The sequence below is a fragment of the Hirundo rustica genome, chromosome 1 (genome assembly GCF_015227805.2).
Source record: "Hirundo rustica isolate bHirRus1 chromosome 1, bHirRus1.pri.v3, whole genome shotgun sequence".
NCBI classification, from domain to species: Eukaryota; Metazoa; Chordata; class Aves; order Passeriformes; family Hirundinidae; genus Hirundo; species Hirundo rustica.
Window position 1 is genome coordinate 39,827,368 of NC_053450.1, and position 18,119 is coordinate 39,845,486.

The 18,119-nt window shown below is 36.2% G+C and overlaps 1 protein-coding gene across 1 annotated transcript in view; it reads right to left on the reverse strand.

The window, feature by feature from the left end:
* The window catches only part of LOC120759734 (lipoxygenase homology domain-containing protein 1), a 134,373-nt gene that overhangs the window by 47,186 nt on the left and 69,068 nt on the right, over positions 1 to 18,119 (reverse strand). Inside the window, 8 exon segments of the mRNA XM_058419974.1 lie at positions 1,507 to 1,711; positions 6,178 to 6,359; positions 6,848 to 6,918; positions 6,920 to 6,977; positions 8,548 to 8,629; positions 11,380 to 11,480; positions 11,483 to 11,530; positions 17,081 to 17,291. Of these exon segments, the coding sequence (XP_058275957.1) occupies positions 1,507 to 1,711; positions 6,178 to 6,359; positions 6,848 to 6,918; positions 6,920 to 6,977; positions 8,548 to 8,629; positions 11,380 to 11,480; positions 11,483 to 11,530; positions 17,081 to 17,291 (958 nt within the window).

Genomic DNA, 18,119 nt, shown 5'->3' on the forward strand with positions numbered 1-18,119 from the left:
TGAAAACAATACATGTCAGTTGTTTTAAAACAGATGAAAATGCTTTAACTAGATACATATATGCAGCACTTACAGGATGGCCAGGGTATCAGTTCCAGTCAACACAGGTTTAGGAAGGGTAGGTCGTATTTGAGCAACCTGATCTCCTTTTATGACCAAGTGACCCACCTGGCGGATGCAGGAAAGGCTGTGGATGTTGTGTACTTGGACTTCAGCCAGGCTTTTGACACTGTTTCCCACAACACACTCCTGGATAAGCTGGCAGCCCATGGCTTGGACAGGAGCACCTTTTGCTGGGTAAGGAACTGGCTGCTGGATGGCCGGGCCCAGAGAGTGGTGGTGAGCAGTGCTGCATCCATCTGGGGCCAGTCACCAGTGGTGTCCCTCAGGGGTCTGTGCTGGGGCCAGTTCTGTCCAATATTTTTATTGATAACATGGATGAGGCTATTGAGTCTTTCATTAGTAAATTTGTGGATGACACTAAGCTGGGAGCTTGTGTCAATCTGTTGGAAGGTAGGATGGCTCTGCAGAGAGACCTGGAATGGTTGGATGGTTGGAAAGAGTCCAATAAGATGAAGTTTACTAAGTCCAAGTGCCAAGCCCTGCACTTTGGCCACATTAACCCCCTGCAGCTTTATAGCTGGGGACGGCATGGCTGGACAGTGCCCAGGAGGAAAGGGACCTGGGGGTACTGGTGACAGCAGCCAAACATGAGTCAGCAGCGTGCCCAGGTGGCCAAGAGGGCCAATGGCATCCTGGCCTGGATCAGGAATGGTGTGGCCAGCAGGAGCAGGGAGGTCATTCTTCCCCTGTACTCGGCACTGGTGAGGCCACACCTCGAGTGCTGTGTCCAGTTCTGGGCCCCTAAGTTTAGGAAGGACGTTGAGATGCTTGAGCCCGTCCAGAGGAGGCAACGAGGCTGGTGAGGCGCTTGGAGCACAAACACTGTGAGAAACGACCGAGGGAGGTGGGGTTGTTCATGCTGGAGAAAAGGAGACTCAGAGGTGACCTTATCACTCTCTACAGCTTCCTGAAAGGTGGCTGTAGTCACGTGGGGTTGGTCTCTTTCTCCAGACAGCAACAGGCAGAACAAGAGGACACAGCTTAAGCTGTGCCAAGGGAAATAGAGGTTGGATATTAGGAAAAAGTTTTTTACTGAAAGAGTGATAAAGTACTGGAATGGTCTGCCCGAGGAGGTGGTGGAGTCACCATCCCTGGATATGTTTAAAAAAAGATTGGATGTGGCACTTGGTGCCCTGGTTTAGTTGGGGTGTTAGGGCTGGGTTGGACTTGATGACCTTGTAGGTCTCTTCCAGCCAAGTGAATTGGTGATTCTGTGATTCCCACATTTTATCGAATGAATAGTTAAAAGTAAGTTTGAATGGTTTTTTAATATATAAAATACTTTGTGATCTTGTGCCTCGTGTTCATCCTATAAGGCAGTTTACAATTCTGTGTGTGTGCATGTATTTGCTCATATATTTATTTTTCATTTCAGCAGCATACCCCTGAGTGGTGGCTGGTCTGGCCTGACTGCAGCAAGCTCTGTCACGGTGCCAGATCTATCTTCTCCAAACAGACATGGGGCTTCAGTGTGAAAGTTCAACTCTTGTTTAGTGTCCAGGTCTTTTAACTGAAGCTGCAGGCAGAATGAGAGAAAGAAATTAATGTATTTGAATTATTTAATTTCCTATTTCCATCCCAATAGAAACTGATGTTTCTTCCTTTTACTAACTCCAGCACACACTTCATAACAGCTACCTGATTCTGCATAAGAGTTACAGCAGCTTTTTCAAGCTGCTAATTCTGCAGCCTGATGTTTATCGGTGTATTCTTCATTGCATATCAACACAAGCATAGGACCCATTTGTAAGGAACCAATGAGAGATACAGCTTAAATTGACCTGTATGTGCTTGCAATTTCAGAATGTCAAATGAATGAATACAGTTTCATCAATCTTAATAGCATATACCCATTTTGCAAAAAACATTTGCTTTGCTACTTGTTATTTTTTTAAAATGAGTCTTGCTATATCTCAGGTAGGATTTTCAAAGTTGGCAGAAATTAGGTGTCCAGTGGTTTTCAGGGCTGCCTGTGAAAATAAGTTCTTTGAAGAATGAATTTCAACAGATTGGGCAAGCTTGGGTCCAGTTTAATTTTGCTTTGCTTTAAATATTTATTGGAGAATGAAGAAATTAGATTCCAAGTTTAAGTGGACGTAGTTGTAAAGTGGACTTATAACCTCCAAACCAGCTGAGGAAGCACAGACTTAGGAGCTCACATATCTCCGCTGAGAGGGCCAAGGTGGAAATCAGATGCACAGGAGGTCAACTCAGATCATGTACCCTATCCTAGGTCAGGTTATAAAATACTGAAGGAAAAATGTATCAAGTACATGCAGAAACATTTCTGATAACTATTCCATGCAATATTGAACTTCATAAATAGCTAATGACTTGCAAGTTTGCAGAAACAGCTTCTTCAGTCTTCAGAACGCCTTTGTATAGAAATAGCAAGACTTTTAAAACAAAACAAAAGAAAACATAAAGAAAAAAGCACTTAATTTCATCAGGACAGTAAGTAATTGAAATTCTTAGGCAGGGATTCCAAAAATTATTGTGGTCACTTCTCTCCAATACTGACAGAAGCTGCAACAGCAAAACTTTGTGCTCATTGTACAGAATACATGTACAAGTGTTTGGAAATCCTGAGTACAGGTTTTCTCACACAGATTTCAACTGCAAGTTTTGAGGTGTATAAATATTTATATAATTGAATGAGATAAATTATATTATTGAGAATTTGACTGTTCCACTCTTAAATATTTTGTCAGACTGTCTTGCCCTTGAGTTCTTAGAAATGCAATGACCTAACATTTTCCAATATTGCTTATTCATTCTGTCCAGTGCTTTACAAGACCAATCACAGGGCTTCCAGATGAAAGTAAACAATATCCCATGACCATTTCCAGATTTAACTATTCATTACTTGAATAAAAGATATTTTTATTTAGATAGTATTAAATTCCACTAAAATTGCAGCCCATTGTTTACCTATTTTTTGCACTTGCAATACCAATTTTTTTTATATTAAATGTATAACTTCTTCTTATACAAAAATATTTCCCCCTAACTTCTGTCAATCTGTGCAACCCTAACTAAATATCAATACATATCGCAAACTCCTATCTGTCTTAATATTGCACTAAGGTTTACCTACATATGGAGACAGACAGCCTGCAGAAACTGGACTCATCAAAATGAGGTGTGCAAATTTATGCAGACTTTAAAATATTTTAAAATAAAACATACCTGCAAATTCTTGCTTGTTCTAAGACTACATCTAAATGTGAACTTCAAATCATATAGTGTTTCTATATTCTAAACATACTTAAGAAATGGATTTGTATTCTATTTTTGGAAAGGCCAGAAATTTTTGAGCAAGAAATAGCTATTCATTCACATAAATCTTCAGAAGTTACAGAAACTACATAAATTTTAGCTAAGGTTATATATTTCACTACAGAATTTTGCAGAAAGGAGGATAGGACAAAACTGGTTAATTCTATGTGAAAGGCATAGGAAAAGTGGGAAAAACTGGTACTTTGAAGAACCCTGTAAATATCAAAATAGAAAAGACAGAGAAGAGCAAAATGAACATAGGAATTCTCCTTTTTGCAGTTTCATCTGTGTTTCTGAAAAAATTCTGGAACTTTGAATATTAATTCTTTCAAATAAAAAGAAATCAAATAAGGAAATTTTATTTTGTTGGGACTGGGTTTGACCACTGGTTCATAGCAGGCTTACACATCCTGACTGCTGCCTGTAATTTCTCTGTTTCTATACAACATCTCTATTTTTTACTGCACTGTTAGAATCCTACTAGAGTGAGACCAACTTGTTACATTTTAGATTACGCTTCCATGAGTAACTAATTCATAAATAGGCTAATAAATTAGTATTAGATGTTATAAGCATATTAATGAAAAAACCAATAGGTGTTATTGTGGTTTATGCTGTGGGTTGCACAGGCGTACAAGAGACTACTTAGGTCTATAGCAACCTACTGAGTTCTTGTAGATTGCAACAATTTATAGCTACTCATAAATCAGTTATTAAATGAATTGTGAAGTATTTGAAAGTATGGACAAAAATCACTTAGGGTTGTTTTGGAAAAGAAAGCAGAAAGCAAACTATTACATTTATGAATTTTCTGCTATGTTCTGAGCCACCAGGTCTGGAGGCTGAAGTCTTATACTACATGTGAGAGTTGTGAGTTTTCTCCCACGCAAACCCTGTACTGGGGTTAAAAGATGAACAGAACTTGCATCTTTTTGGTCTTTAGAGATATTTATTCAGTTTCTTATTTCAAGGTGCAGACACCACTAACACCTAGCTTAGTGCACTGGAAAACACAGCTGGCAAGAACACCAGCTTATAGTATCTTAAAACATTCTATATTTACAGTTTTGTGCCAATAATTGCTACCTATTCTAAACACAATTTCTACATCAAACCCTTTGATGTGACCCTTCACATCAAAGACATTCTACCAATGTCTTTGTGCCACTGTCACAGCAGAAAATGGAGTAGAAGAAGAAAAGGAAGAGGAAGAAGATGAGACACCACCCAAAATCCTCCATCTTGCTCTCATTTATCTCCATACCAAAAACCCAAAACTACAAATTTTTCCCCTGTGACAAACTAAACTACTATATATTTCAAGTCTTTGTTGCTTGTATTTAATCTCGAAGCATTGGAAGTTTTTCCCATGGACTAAGGTCAAAGGTAATGCTTTCCTGGGGTCCCAGCCAGGGTCTCAGACCCCCTGGGGCAGTTTGAGGGATTTTCCACCTGCCCTGGATTCCAACAACTACATAATTGATATATTAAACGTAGTGTCAAAATATTTTTGGAAAGAATCATCAAATTACCTGGAGATGCATATTTAAAATTAGAAATTAACTTTGCTTACCTATTCTTTCCATTTTTATAGCCTAAACTGAGACTACAAAGTTAGCAGACACAAAACACATTCGGGGAGAAAATACAAGATAAACTTGTCCTCCATTCTCAGAGGAGCTCATAAATTCAGACTCAACATTCCTATGAGTGCCACAAGCCCATTCACATATTAGTCTGGAATGCAGCTGTCTCTAGCATTTCCCATCAGAAAAGTTTCTGTAGTCTTTATGCATTTAAGGAATCACCTTGTTCTTTCAAATCCATAGCAGGGTTAAGGGACTCTGTAGCTCAGTTCAGGAAAGCATTCTTCTACTGACTTCAAAATAATTTAGTGCTACGTCCACAATGGGATTTTTTGCCTTGCCTATAAGCAGAAGTCATTGATACTATTTTTCCTTTAATTAACCTTCAAGTTTGAGTATACTTTTAAATTCTAATTCTATTTTAAGATAGTTATTGATTGACTAAGTCCTTTCTCCATTCCTTTTTATGAGAATTCCTAAAGACATATTAAACTACAATCAGAGGTTTAAGGCCCATTGATGGCCATATTGCAAAGAATAGATACTGAATATTATCTTAATTGGCTTCCACAGGCAGGTTGGTCTGAGTCTGGAGACTGTCAGTATTTCCATGCAGGAATTAGCATATCCTAACATCAACAGGAAACACTGCCTTCCATGTCACAATGAACTGTGCAGAATGGGTCTGTACATCAGTGAAGAGCTAAAGCAATATGCTCTTCAGCAGGTGCAAACAAGATAAATACAACAGGTAAAAATATTAGTCAGTGAGGTTAGGAAGGGTGAGGAAGTCCTATGAAGTGTGCAAGTTAATTTGGACTCATATTTGTATCATAAATTATGTCTATTTTTTACTAGGGGAATTGGTTGCAGAGCATAGGCAAACACAACAAAAGGAAGGAAATGTATAACTTATTTCTGTATTTTCAAGGCCTGTTCCTTTCTCCTCACTTAATTCAAAGTTAATGAGGTTTTTCACATCAAATTTGGCAGTTCCTCAAGAGAGTTTTCCTAAGTGATATGTTTAGGCCCAGAAGTGAGAAGTTCTCCAAGGTTTGTATATTTAAGGCATAGGGATATAAACATTAATTCTGACAATCAGTCCACATAATGTCATACATATTGGCTACAATTCTAATTTTACTGAAACTATTTGGTGAGACTTGTATGAAATAGAAAAGAAACCAACCAAAAAGGGAGTATCACTTAGATTTTGAAATTTCTGTGCAGGAGATTTCCCTTTTCTTCCAAATACAACAACTTGAATGTTAGGAACGTCTTCTGGTACTTGTGTGCAGTGCACCCATGTTTGCCATCATCCTCTACTTTTCATATCTAAATTTTCCATGGGAGGAGATGTCACAGATGTTTCTGCAGTAAAAGCAAATCTATATTTAGAGCCCATATTTGTTATAAGGCAGTATAAACCAATTATAATCAAAGATTACATTGCCTGTTAGTGCTGGATCCAGCACAGGAAATTCAGGCAACAAAGCCTCAAACACCTCATTACTCATGTTAGTCCCATGGAGGGGTAGAAAATCAGGCCAGCATCTTCATGGATCCTGTGCTCATGCAGAGGCCATACCTCTTTTTTTGTATTGTTCCAAGGACAGGAAATGTCCTGCCAGAAGAGAACCTTTCAATACTGCCATTTCAAATTGCTCCATCCCAGACATAATTTCTTCCCCTTTGTTTACAGAAGGCATGATTCACCTTGGTCCAGGCCCGTGCCCCTCACCTTTGGGGTACTAATGTTAAGTTCTTCCTACTGTGTGAAGTAACCTTATACCAGTTGTGATCTGCTCTGCCACACAGGGGTGATTCACCGAAATGAAGCACACTTCTGCTTGTATTACCTTCGAGCAGAATTGCAACTTCTACAAAATCTTCCTTGGAGCGTTAATTGATCCAGCCATTGTGAAAAAAAATGTGCAGAAAAAGGGTAGAGGACTTCTTTTATAACATTTTTTTCCAAATACCACCAGTCTGATTGAAAAAAAAAACCAGGAAATTATTCATTTATACCTTTTAAGCAAAAAAAATTCTGTGTATGCAGCCATAGGTTCCTACCTTCATCAAATCAATAAAAGGATTTTTTTGACAGACTTCTTAAAGAAATAAAACTTCTCAAAAGACATTGGTTATGTGTCTGTGTTTTTTTCCATTCCACTACACTCCGAAACAGTCAATGTTTTTACATATCTTATGAAATTAAATGTAGGGATAGATTTGCTGTAATGATCTATTACATCTCAAAGTATGGAAAGACTTCTGTATGCAATCTCTAGGCACAAAAAACCCCAATAGGAAATGATATTATCAATGTGCTAATGGAAAAAGGATCAGGATTTCTATAATATTAGCCATCAGGACATCCACTCAACACACAGCTTTCTTTCTGGAGAGGTTCCATTCTATATAAGAAAAAAACTTCAGCTAGTTTTACCTCAATGTGAGACCATGATTCTTTGGAAACAATGCATTTGTAGAGTCAGATCTCTGAGTCTCGGTAAACTTGGTTACACTCCCAGTCTTGCTGAAATGAATGAAAGTTTGATTGTTCATTCTAATGTTACCATCTAGGAAATAGTTTCCCAGCCTGTTTTTCTGAGTTTAACCAACAGAGTCATTTTGTAATCTTGGGGGTTTTTAGAAAAGCAGAACAAGAGACTCAGATTATCATGCTCTGTAACCATCATTTCTATCATCAATATTATCTGCAGGAGTAAAATACCTTAGAATCTGTTCTGTTGCCTTAAAAAACGATGGACCAAAATTGTAGCCACAGGACTGAATAAAATACCAATTCATGATACTCTTTTCTGTTGCTCTTTATTTTCAAGAAATAAGCTTTTTTGCTTTTTTTTTTTTTTTTTTTTTTTTTTTTTTTTTTTTTTTTTTTTTTTTAGCTACGATAGCTACTTTGGAGTCAGAAGTAGAATGAGAAAAAATGCTGCAGGACTACAACCTTTTTATCTGCCAGTCAACCTCACATATGCAGGATCCCTTAAAATTTTTTTGCATGGATTAGAGGGAAAGAACCTGTGAGGCCAGAACAGCCTTTCTTCTGTGTTCCATTTCTTAATCTAATGAACCACTTTTATGTTCTTATCTTTACCTAGAAGCATATAGCCCCAAAATATATATATTTTTTGCTTATCCATCATCTAAAAATGTACAGGAAGACAAAATCTACAAAAGTTTCAAAAGCATGGTGTCATATTGCTTCCTAAAAAACAAAAACTTTGTTGACTATACTTATAAAAAGATAGGAACTTCAATGGAGAAAAGTTTAATGTATAGTTTTACCATTTTACATTGTCACAATATTTCCTTGGAATCCCTTGCACATTTTACTAAAACCAAGCTGGATCTGGATACTTGGCATGTATAATCCAAAAGAAATAATGAACAACTGACAATGGAATGCAATTTCATATTTACTAGAATTTTTAAAAAACACTTTTGTGTTAAATTTCAGACATTTCTGAAGTATTAGGATCACCTAAATCTAATAATCTACATCATTATTACTTACATTAACTGAAAAAACTACCAGCCTTTTTTTTAGACTTAAATCCAACACAAACTTTATTTAACTTGCCAAGGTATATAGATTTGATTTTGAAAATACCCACCTGCAATATGAAAATAATCAAAATTATATTGTAGTTAAACTTAATAGGGCTCTGTTTTTAAGTATTTATTAGTTTAGCCTGGTGTGTCTGGTCATTGTTTTGTACCTTGATGGAAGCCAATTTATCTCATCTATGCCATTTCTTTGTCTTTGACTTCATAATTAGTGTTATGTACTGTAGCTCATCTTTTCTTATCCAGTTGATATTATGAATTTCCGAATACCTCTGTATTTATTAGCAAGTAATTTTGGAAACATCAGATACACACACTAGCAATAAAGTTCTCATTTCTCATACCTTATAGGCTGAAATAAACAAATCAGTTCAAATCCTAGTGTGTTGAAAGTTACTTTGATCCAGAACCTAACTTGCAATGAAACCGATAAATACTAGATGTCTAATAATACTGAAAAACTAGAGCAATTTCATTTTTCACTAAAATTCACAATTTATTAGTGGGAACTAGGCATGTTAATGGGAATTAAGTGAATGCTATCTGTGAAGATTTTGACCACTCTGCTTTTGGGATAAGGATGCCTCCTTGAAAACATCTCTATAATAGGTCAAATTTTGTACATACAACAGACTTGAATGATCAATAGACTTCATGGAGGCTTTCCTTTTTTTCCATACCATAAATCTTTATAGTTCACCTTCTTGCCTATATATGCTCATCTTCTTCTTTGCGCAGTCATCTTCATAATCTCTGGGAAAGCTCACATAAGTATGTGTACTGACACTGGGAACACACTTTGTTTAAAATGTTTTGGTTTTTTTTTTTTAACTGAGCCTGAAGAAATGAGGTTTGGAAACATACTATTTATGAATGGATTAATCCAATCTTTTGAGAAACCAGCCGCTAAATTAAACCTCTACAGCTAAGACTTTTATTTCATGTGACTTCATGAGTTATTTTGCTAAACACAGAAGCAGTTGTCTTGGGAAGTTGGCTTGAAAATGCAGGTTTGAATATAGAAGTTGAAGACTAGTTTGTGGGTTTGAAAAAGAATTTAAACCATTGCACTGTTCCTATAGTAGCACAGTTCCAGAATTTCAATGTCTGTGAGGCCAATATTGATCCAAAGAGACATCTAGAAAAAAAGAGCAATGACTAAGAACTGAGAATTCATTACTTGAGGGTAAATTGTAGTAAAGAGAACTGCAATGGAGTGAACACCCAAAGAGTTGTTACTTGAAATCTTTTCTATAAGAAGAAGATTAGGGTCTTATAGCCCAGGATATAGAAAAGCCCTTTAGAATTTCAGAGGAAGGATTTAGCAAGCCTGAACAAGTCTGTTCAAAAACTGACACAGAATCTGGATTAAACATAAAAAATCCTTGTGAATTTGCAGATGAGTAGTACTTCCACAGGAGTGAGTATCCACAGAAGTCAAGTGCTATTGTTCAGGTGCTAGGGTTTTTCTCTACAAGTTTTATTCCTGGCAAAAATGTAACACATTCTTATAAAATAAAGATTTTTTTAAAAGGTCAGGACAGTTTGGGGTTTGAAAGAAACAGAAATCTGTCCCTCTTCCAGTCTGTACAGATACCTTATCCATAGTAACTGGCAGTCTTGCTGCTCAGATTTCTCTAAGACACTACCCTTAAAACATACTACTATTGTAGTATGGACTATTATCTATTTTCATCAAAAAGACTAATCTATACAACTTCCTACATTACTCTTTCAAACAAGATGAGCTGTTCTATCCTGTCACTGTTTTCAGATCAAACTTGTGAACTCTGAGGTACCAGCATGATCCGTTCTTGATGAGCATGATATTGGGCATGCATATTCTCTTCCACAATGAAAAAAGAAAATGCAGAGGACATAATGACTAAGATCTGGGTTTCTTTTCGTACAGAAACGTTGTGTCTTCTAGAATCTTTAAAAATAGTAAGAAAAATAGATAAAATAAACACAAAGAGGTGTAAAGGATAAATGAAACATATATCAAGCATATTTCTCCAGCTTTCTGCACCAGAGAGGAAACTACTCTAGGCTGGTTGGCAATAGTGAAATACTCTCTCCCACCCTCCCCAGAAGATTTCTAGGTACTTCACAATGAATTCATGATTTCCTTAAAACAAAATAAAAATTCCAAGCTGTAATTGTAAGCACGAGGATCTAATAAAATATCAGTTAGACATTTGAAAGATATCTCCTTTTGATCTGACGTCTATTTTAGTTACTTTGTTCTTATGTCAATAACTACTCAAGGAATTACTCTTCTAGGAAAAACCATTTAATCTCAAAAAGCAACAATATGTTTACCAAAGCAAGAAGTGGGTGGAAAAATTTGAAACATGAAAAAATAAGAATCTTCTTGGAACACTGACAGTGGTCAGGAAAGTTAACAAGAAATGTTATCAGTTCTAAAAATATTTTAATAAAGCAGTGATGTTTCCCCAGCCTTAAAGGTCTGGAATATTAGAATAGAACTCTTAGAGACGGTTTGGTCCAACTCAGAATGGCTTTAAAACTTTAACTGTTTTACTGTAGTGATGCCTTGGGCATATTTAAGGCATCAGTAGCACAACAGTGATGATGCTTAAAAACTATATGTTAGCTATAGAGACAATCCCTGTATGGAATATAAAACATTCATATTTTTGATACTCTGTCTAAGAAAGGTTTTCTGAAAATACAAGTTCTAACAAAAAGACATAGATTCAGTTACATTTTCACTCATTATGGAAAACTTTTCCCTCATCATGGAAAATTTCTGTACAACATCTCTATTTTTTACCTGCCCTTTAGCAAAAGTGATCAGGCTGTTTATCGAGTTAAGCCATCACTTCCCCGAGTCACTTTTTTCTCCTTGTATACAAAGATAAACCTCTCCAGTGCATCTGTCTTCTCCAAGTCTCCCTTGTGAAAATGGATTTCATATTCCACAACTTCAGAAAAAATAGACAAAAACCACCAAAAAGTCAGCAGGAGAAAAGACCCTCATGATATACCAATTCTTAGTAGAAACCATCGTAGATTTCACCTCAATTTCATACTGTACCACCAAACGAGGTCTCTTCGGTCCCAGTGACATGCACAACCAAAACACATTCATAACAGGATTGCAATCTAGAGAATATAGATTTGCTCTGCTCTGACACCACTCCCAGAAAATAAGCACTACTGGTTGCTCTTTGGGGCACAGGATCTCTTGTCCCCTTCCATATAAGCTAGGAAATTCCTTTTTAAGAAAAAAGCCATACTTGCATCCTCTTCAGAAAGCCTACTTTTTTCTTTCTAAGATTATTTACTGATAATTCTTTGTTTTTCTGTTGTAGCGCATTAATTTGGTTTACGTTGTGTTTCATTTTTATATTCAGTTTTGCAATGTTTTCTTCTGAATCCTCTGTTCCCCTTGGAAACTGTATCATGTGTTTTGTCCCTGCTTGGCCGTGCCCATCCTCCCACACTGGAATGTAACCCAACTCTGCTCCACTCCCACCTTATCCCTGACTGGGAAGTGGCTTGTCTCTGCCTCTGGGCCCTTCCCTCCTGGGTAAAAGCCCTGAGAGAAGGAGGGGCGGTCTCTTTGGCATCAGAACGGGGATGAGGAAGGAGCTACTGGGCTCTGGACTCTGCAGGGGCAGGACCCCTAAAAATAAAGCCGTGATTTCCCCCCCAGAGCAAAGAGCAGACTCTCTACCTTTTGCCATCGACAGTCGTCTGGGTCTCTCTGAAGAACCGCTACAGTTTTCCTTCCCTCTATTTTTATTTATCTCTAGTTAGACCATAACACTGTCACAATGGTCTTAAGTTAAAATATGTTAATATGAAATAAAAATAATGAATTAAAATTCTTCCAACATCAGTTTTAACACATAAATACAAAAGCCCCCTGACATTTTATATCATTCTCCAAAGAACTTTCCATTACTGCTATAATAGCCCACAAATCCAGGTCATATGGGTGAATTTTGAGTTTAAGGGAAAGCATTCCTGAGTTTCTCAGCTGTGGTCATAGTACAGAGATTAGAAGAGACACCTATGTCCCCTATGCAAAACTTCCGTTTCCTTGCCTATTTTTGTCACAATACATAGGGAAGTGATGCAGATGAGACCAGACTGAATTCATGCCAAAAAAACTTCATGGAAATCTCATATGTTCACTTTTTAAATTACCTATTTCAGCCCCTGAGTTTATCACGGAAACAAGGAACAAGGAAACACATAAATAGAAGCAGGTTGCAGTCTCAATATTCACTGTTATTTGCACCATTTTAGCAACAAGGACCCCAGGACAAAATAAGAAGAGTTTTGGGGGGATCAATTTTATTTTCCTTCTGGTGTTGTGTGCTCTAACAGATTATAATAATAAATATCACTGTGTGTTCATTTGGGCACATTTGTGTAATGAGCTGGTACTGTCAATTCAGGAATGTAACTTTGGTGGCTATATTAAGACTGAGATCCTTATGTAGTCAGCAGGGGAAGGCAGGTGCTATAGAAAACACCTCTGATGGATTCCCACACATTCTAGAGTTAAACACTCAGGAGTCTAAACTTAGATGGTCTAAATGTTCCTCTGCTTCCAACCACAGGCATCATTTCTTCAGCCTAAGAATAAAAACTATGCTCTTGTAGCAGCACATTTGTAAAACATGACTGTCTAATATTTTTAATAAGAACAACATTTTTCTCCCCTATAAAATGCAGAGTTATATTTGGGATGCAGGTTATGAGCAATGCACACATACCAAGAAGGTATTTGAAAGCATTTGTATTATCTCTTGAACCATTTTTTTTTCCACAAACATGAAGATTTTTTTTTTTTTTTAAGAACTGAGCAGCCTTAAAAGCCAGCATTTTACAAGTCCTGAGCTATCTCTGACCATCGAATATTTTCAGCCCTTACTCCCACAGACCTCATCATTGTAGCAGTGAAACATAGACAACATCTAGACTGTGTGACGTTTACATGTTGAAGAAAGTCTTTCACCCTCACTCTGACTCTTGCCCTTCCCTGGAACTTGGCTGCTCTACCACATCTGCTTTCCCAGGAAATACATGTGTGCAAAGGAAGGGAGTGGTGCTTTAGACAGATGTAAAACCAAGGAGAAGCGAAGCACTTTCAGTTTCATAGCTGACAGTATAAGCTACAGAGCACAGAAACACACATTATTCAAGTCTGAAACATATATTTCAGTCTAATGTACATCATAGGATATATGAATATCTAAGTATACATCCTGGAAACACACCTGATATTCTCAGTATATTTTTCTTCTATCAATTTTTTTCCAAGAGAGAAATGGTGTATTTAAGCAAATCTTACATTCTTTAAGAATATTATAATTATGAGAAAATTCTAGTAGGTTTAAGAATAATTCAATGAACACAGAAGCTAAAGCTGTCATTTAGTTTCATGCGTAGGTGATAGGAAAACAGGGAGGGAAAAAAAAATGTTGTGAGGATATTTATTTTAAGCTTTCCTTAGAGCTCTTTTCACAAGTTGCTGCTATTCATGTTGAGTGTTATAATCAAAAGGTCTGAATTCAAATATTTTGACATCTTATATAGCTATTTCTTTCTATTTCTAGAATAACAAGGTCCCATAACAGGATTAATGGTTTTAAAGAGTGGGTTTTTATAGACTGTAAAATTTATATTTAAAAGGATACCTTAAATAATAAGGGCTGTATAAGTCTGCTAATCAAAGTATGCTCGTTTCAATACTTCTGAAATGTATTTATTTCTCTTTACCTTTTACTTCATGAGGATGATGTCTAAGAAAATCTGTTTGCTTAAAAGTAACTTTATTTCACTGCAGCACTATTTGCTTCAGGGACTCCCCCTGAAATTAAAATTAAAAAAATAATTTAAGCTAAAGGCTGGGAAAGTTCTTATAATTAATGGTATCACTCATGTTTGATGATAAGAAGTAAACCAAGGGTTTTCCCAGCCTGGAACTCTAACATATCTCATTCCTTTCTTCAAGAGAATTAAATATGCACTGCCAAGTAAAAGACAACATAGCTGCAGTAACGTCAGTGCATCTTCACAGACGTGGTTTTTCGGGAGTCCCAGATGGTTGAAAGTACATGAGCTGTCCAGGTGACACTTTAGTTAGCATTTAGCCAATGGCATTTTGGTTTGGGGGAGTTAGGGTATGAAGTTTCTGTGTTGTTCATTCAGTGTTGCCCCGTCTGTTTTTCTGGGCCATGTGAGCAGATATGATGAAGTCAAAAGTCTACTTTTATGAATGAGATCCAAATATTTTGGTCTATGTATCTGACCACTGCTGTGGGGATAAATTAGAAGTCACAGTGCTCACATTTACTGCTTTTGTCCATTAATATTTGAATCATTAATATACAGTGTCACGAGCTTAGCTTAGAAATGTATAAAGTGTTTCTGCTGAGTCGGTATTTTCAGCAGAACCTGCTGAATCTATTGATGCATAATTTAAAGCTCAATGTAGTCATAGCAAATATTTCCTATTAATTTTCCACTATTAAAGTGAAATAAAAGTATGCAAAATATCCCCTATGAAAGGAGCCATAAGAGAAAGGGGATGGTGGGAAATGGGGTAAAAGTTTTTAGGCTGAGTTTGGGACCATTCTGATTGTGTTCTGTATGAGCAGTATACTTCAACAACAAAAATCTACTAAGACAAGATATTCTGTTCAAGTTTGTCATTTTTTGTCTCTCCCAATCTTATTTCGAAAAATTCTCTCTCAGATGTAAGCCAACATGCTGTAAAACTGAAAGCAATCACCTAATGATAATAAAATAAATTTTAAAAAAAGGTAGGAGAGTAAATACATATTATTATTTATTGTTATTATTTTGTATTAATTTCTTGTGTGTGTGTCTCTGAATAAAACCAGAATATAACAAAGAAGAAATTTTAGACTGAAGTAGTATTGGGATAACAAAGAATAAAAGTTATATTAACACTTCCAGTTGTAAATCAGTGAACTCCACAAAATGATTTGTGGAAAACTTTCTAGGTTGGTAGATACTCCCATCTATGGATTAATTTTTGAGGGAGAGCATATACACATATTTTCCCAGAAATTTTCCAAGAAAAACACCCTAAATTTCTAGTATACCTCAGAAATTAATTACTTTATATATCAGAATAATGCTTTCAGACAATATCTCCATTTGGCTCTTAGCATGATAGACACTTTGAGAGGTGTATTCTAGATTTTTTTTTTAATTTTTTGTAATTTTTATATGTAGTATAAAATTTTACATGTTTGAATTTAGAAAATGAGTGTTCATATTTACAGTTCTCATTTTTTTTCTTAAATAAATTAGGGAAATAGGGCCTTTTAATCGGTCTATGATTGCTATATTCATGACTGTACATTCAACATATATTACATCCAACCTCCAATGTTTTTTTGAATCTGATGGATCAAGTCTAAAATGGTAAGATGTTTCAGTACATGAATACAAGGTGACAATTTTTTTTAATTATTCAAACCCACACAACACCAGAAATTTTAAAGATCTTCACTGTTTTTTTTTTAAGTTTCAACTTTAAGTTGGATGAAATATTTAGAAAACTCTCATTAGAGAATGGTCTGTAAAAGTCCATGCAGTCTATTTTATTTCTTTTTCCGGGCTGCTTCCATCTTTTTCTCTTAGTTTCCATTTAAGCAGAACACTTTTTGTACTACAGCCTCTAGCAGTTAAACCTCTCTTAACTGGCACTAAAAGCCTCAATATATGAACTTTACTCTCTCCATCAATCCTCTTTATTCTAATGAGCCGTATAAATGAGAAGCTTGTCTTTAAGTGCTAGTGATCAAGTTATCAGTATACAATTGGTTGTTCCGAGGGGATTGGTGGGGGCTGGTTGGCAGAAATCGCTTAATTATCTCTCCAGCATCACACCATTCACATGTTTTACCAACAGCAGAGAAACATGCAACTTAATGTATATTTTTCTAGAATACCACTTGCATCAATCACTCATTTAATCACTCATTAATCACCCATTGCCATCAATAAAACACTAGAGTATTTGAAATTCTTGTTTATCACTTTGCTGGCTAACTCTGTGGCATTTTAAAAATTCTACCTTTGTTGTGCAGGGGGTTTGCAAGTCTTTTCTTTCCTATGTTTTATAGGAATAATATCACAAATATCACAAATAATATCACACACTAGATGATATTTTGTACTCATCTTCAGCTGACATAGCCTTAATTTAAAGAGATAATAAATAATCAAGAGCTAAAACTGGAACATCATCTAATGTGAAAGAAGCCAAATACTATGTTTGGTATCAGCAGTTAAAGCATCTCTCATAATCCTCACTCATATCAATGATTTCTCTTTTGTGGTAAATGCATGTGTAAAACCATCACATTCCTTAATATCAAATTGTTATGGAGATCTTCACACAGTATTTTGAGCCCAAAAGAGATATACTACTGTTCCAGAGACAGATCCTGACCCCAGTAACAGGAAAGGACATAGCTTACCAGGCAAAGGCTCCTGATCTGCATAGAGAGCTGGCAGCTCCACACATTTGTCTTCCTTAGCGTTGAACCAGCAGTCAAAAGCTAAATACATTTCTTCCTTTGTGCCTGTGTGCTTCGTGTGCAGTAAATCTAAGTGCCATGGCTGTTTTAGCTCGCTGTGTGGGCCAGTTACCTGAACTTTGTATATTGAGCCAATATCTGCCAGTTCATCCTGTGTGAGGAGAAAGAGACGTTGAATGGATCTCATTTCCACTGTGCCAGAACAAATGCAGCTGTCAGCTGTATGCAATAGTTGAACAAACTTCAGTAGTTAAAAAATTGGGGCAGAAATGAATACAAAATTTATTTAAAAACTTGCATGAGGAGATGCTTGAGGTTTGATATTAAGGAACAAGAAATGGCAGTCACTGTTGAAATTTGTACACAAAACAAGGCACAATGTTCATATATATTACACAGATTCAGTAGATTATTTTCAGGCACAGAAGCTTAGTCAATTTTTAAAAATTTAGACACCATTGGAAATATTTGTTACAACAATAAAAATGATGCTACTAATTATAAATTTGAAAGGAAGCTAATCCAGTTTTGAGTAAACATCCTAGAGATCTTTCATCCTCACTCTAGATCACAGAAGTTGTACATTAAAATCCTGCATTCATACTTGAGAAAAAAAAAAAAATCTGGTTTTACTGGGGATAGTGCACCATCTCTAGGACATACCATTGCTTGAGTAAGTGAAAGCAGAGCAGGCCTTAGATATTATAATTAGTGGTTTAAAATCATTTTTTTTTTTTCCATTGTAAGGAAAAAAAAAAAGGGAAAAAACAGAAGTAATCTTTCCTATTTGATACTTCTTGGATTTTTTCCCTGTTCTTTCTCTTTAGATATGCTCAGATAGTAGAAGTCCATGTGCCCTCTGACAGGGCACTTCAGTTTCATACTGGTTTTTTGTATTTACCAGAGGTTCTTGGAAATAACTCAGAAAAATCCTCTATGTACTCCTCATTTTGGATTCAGGTTTGCGGTTAGTCTAGTC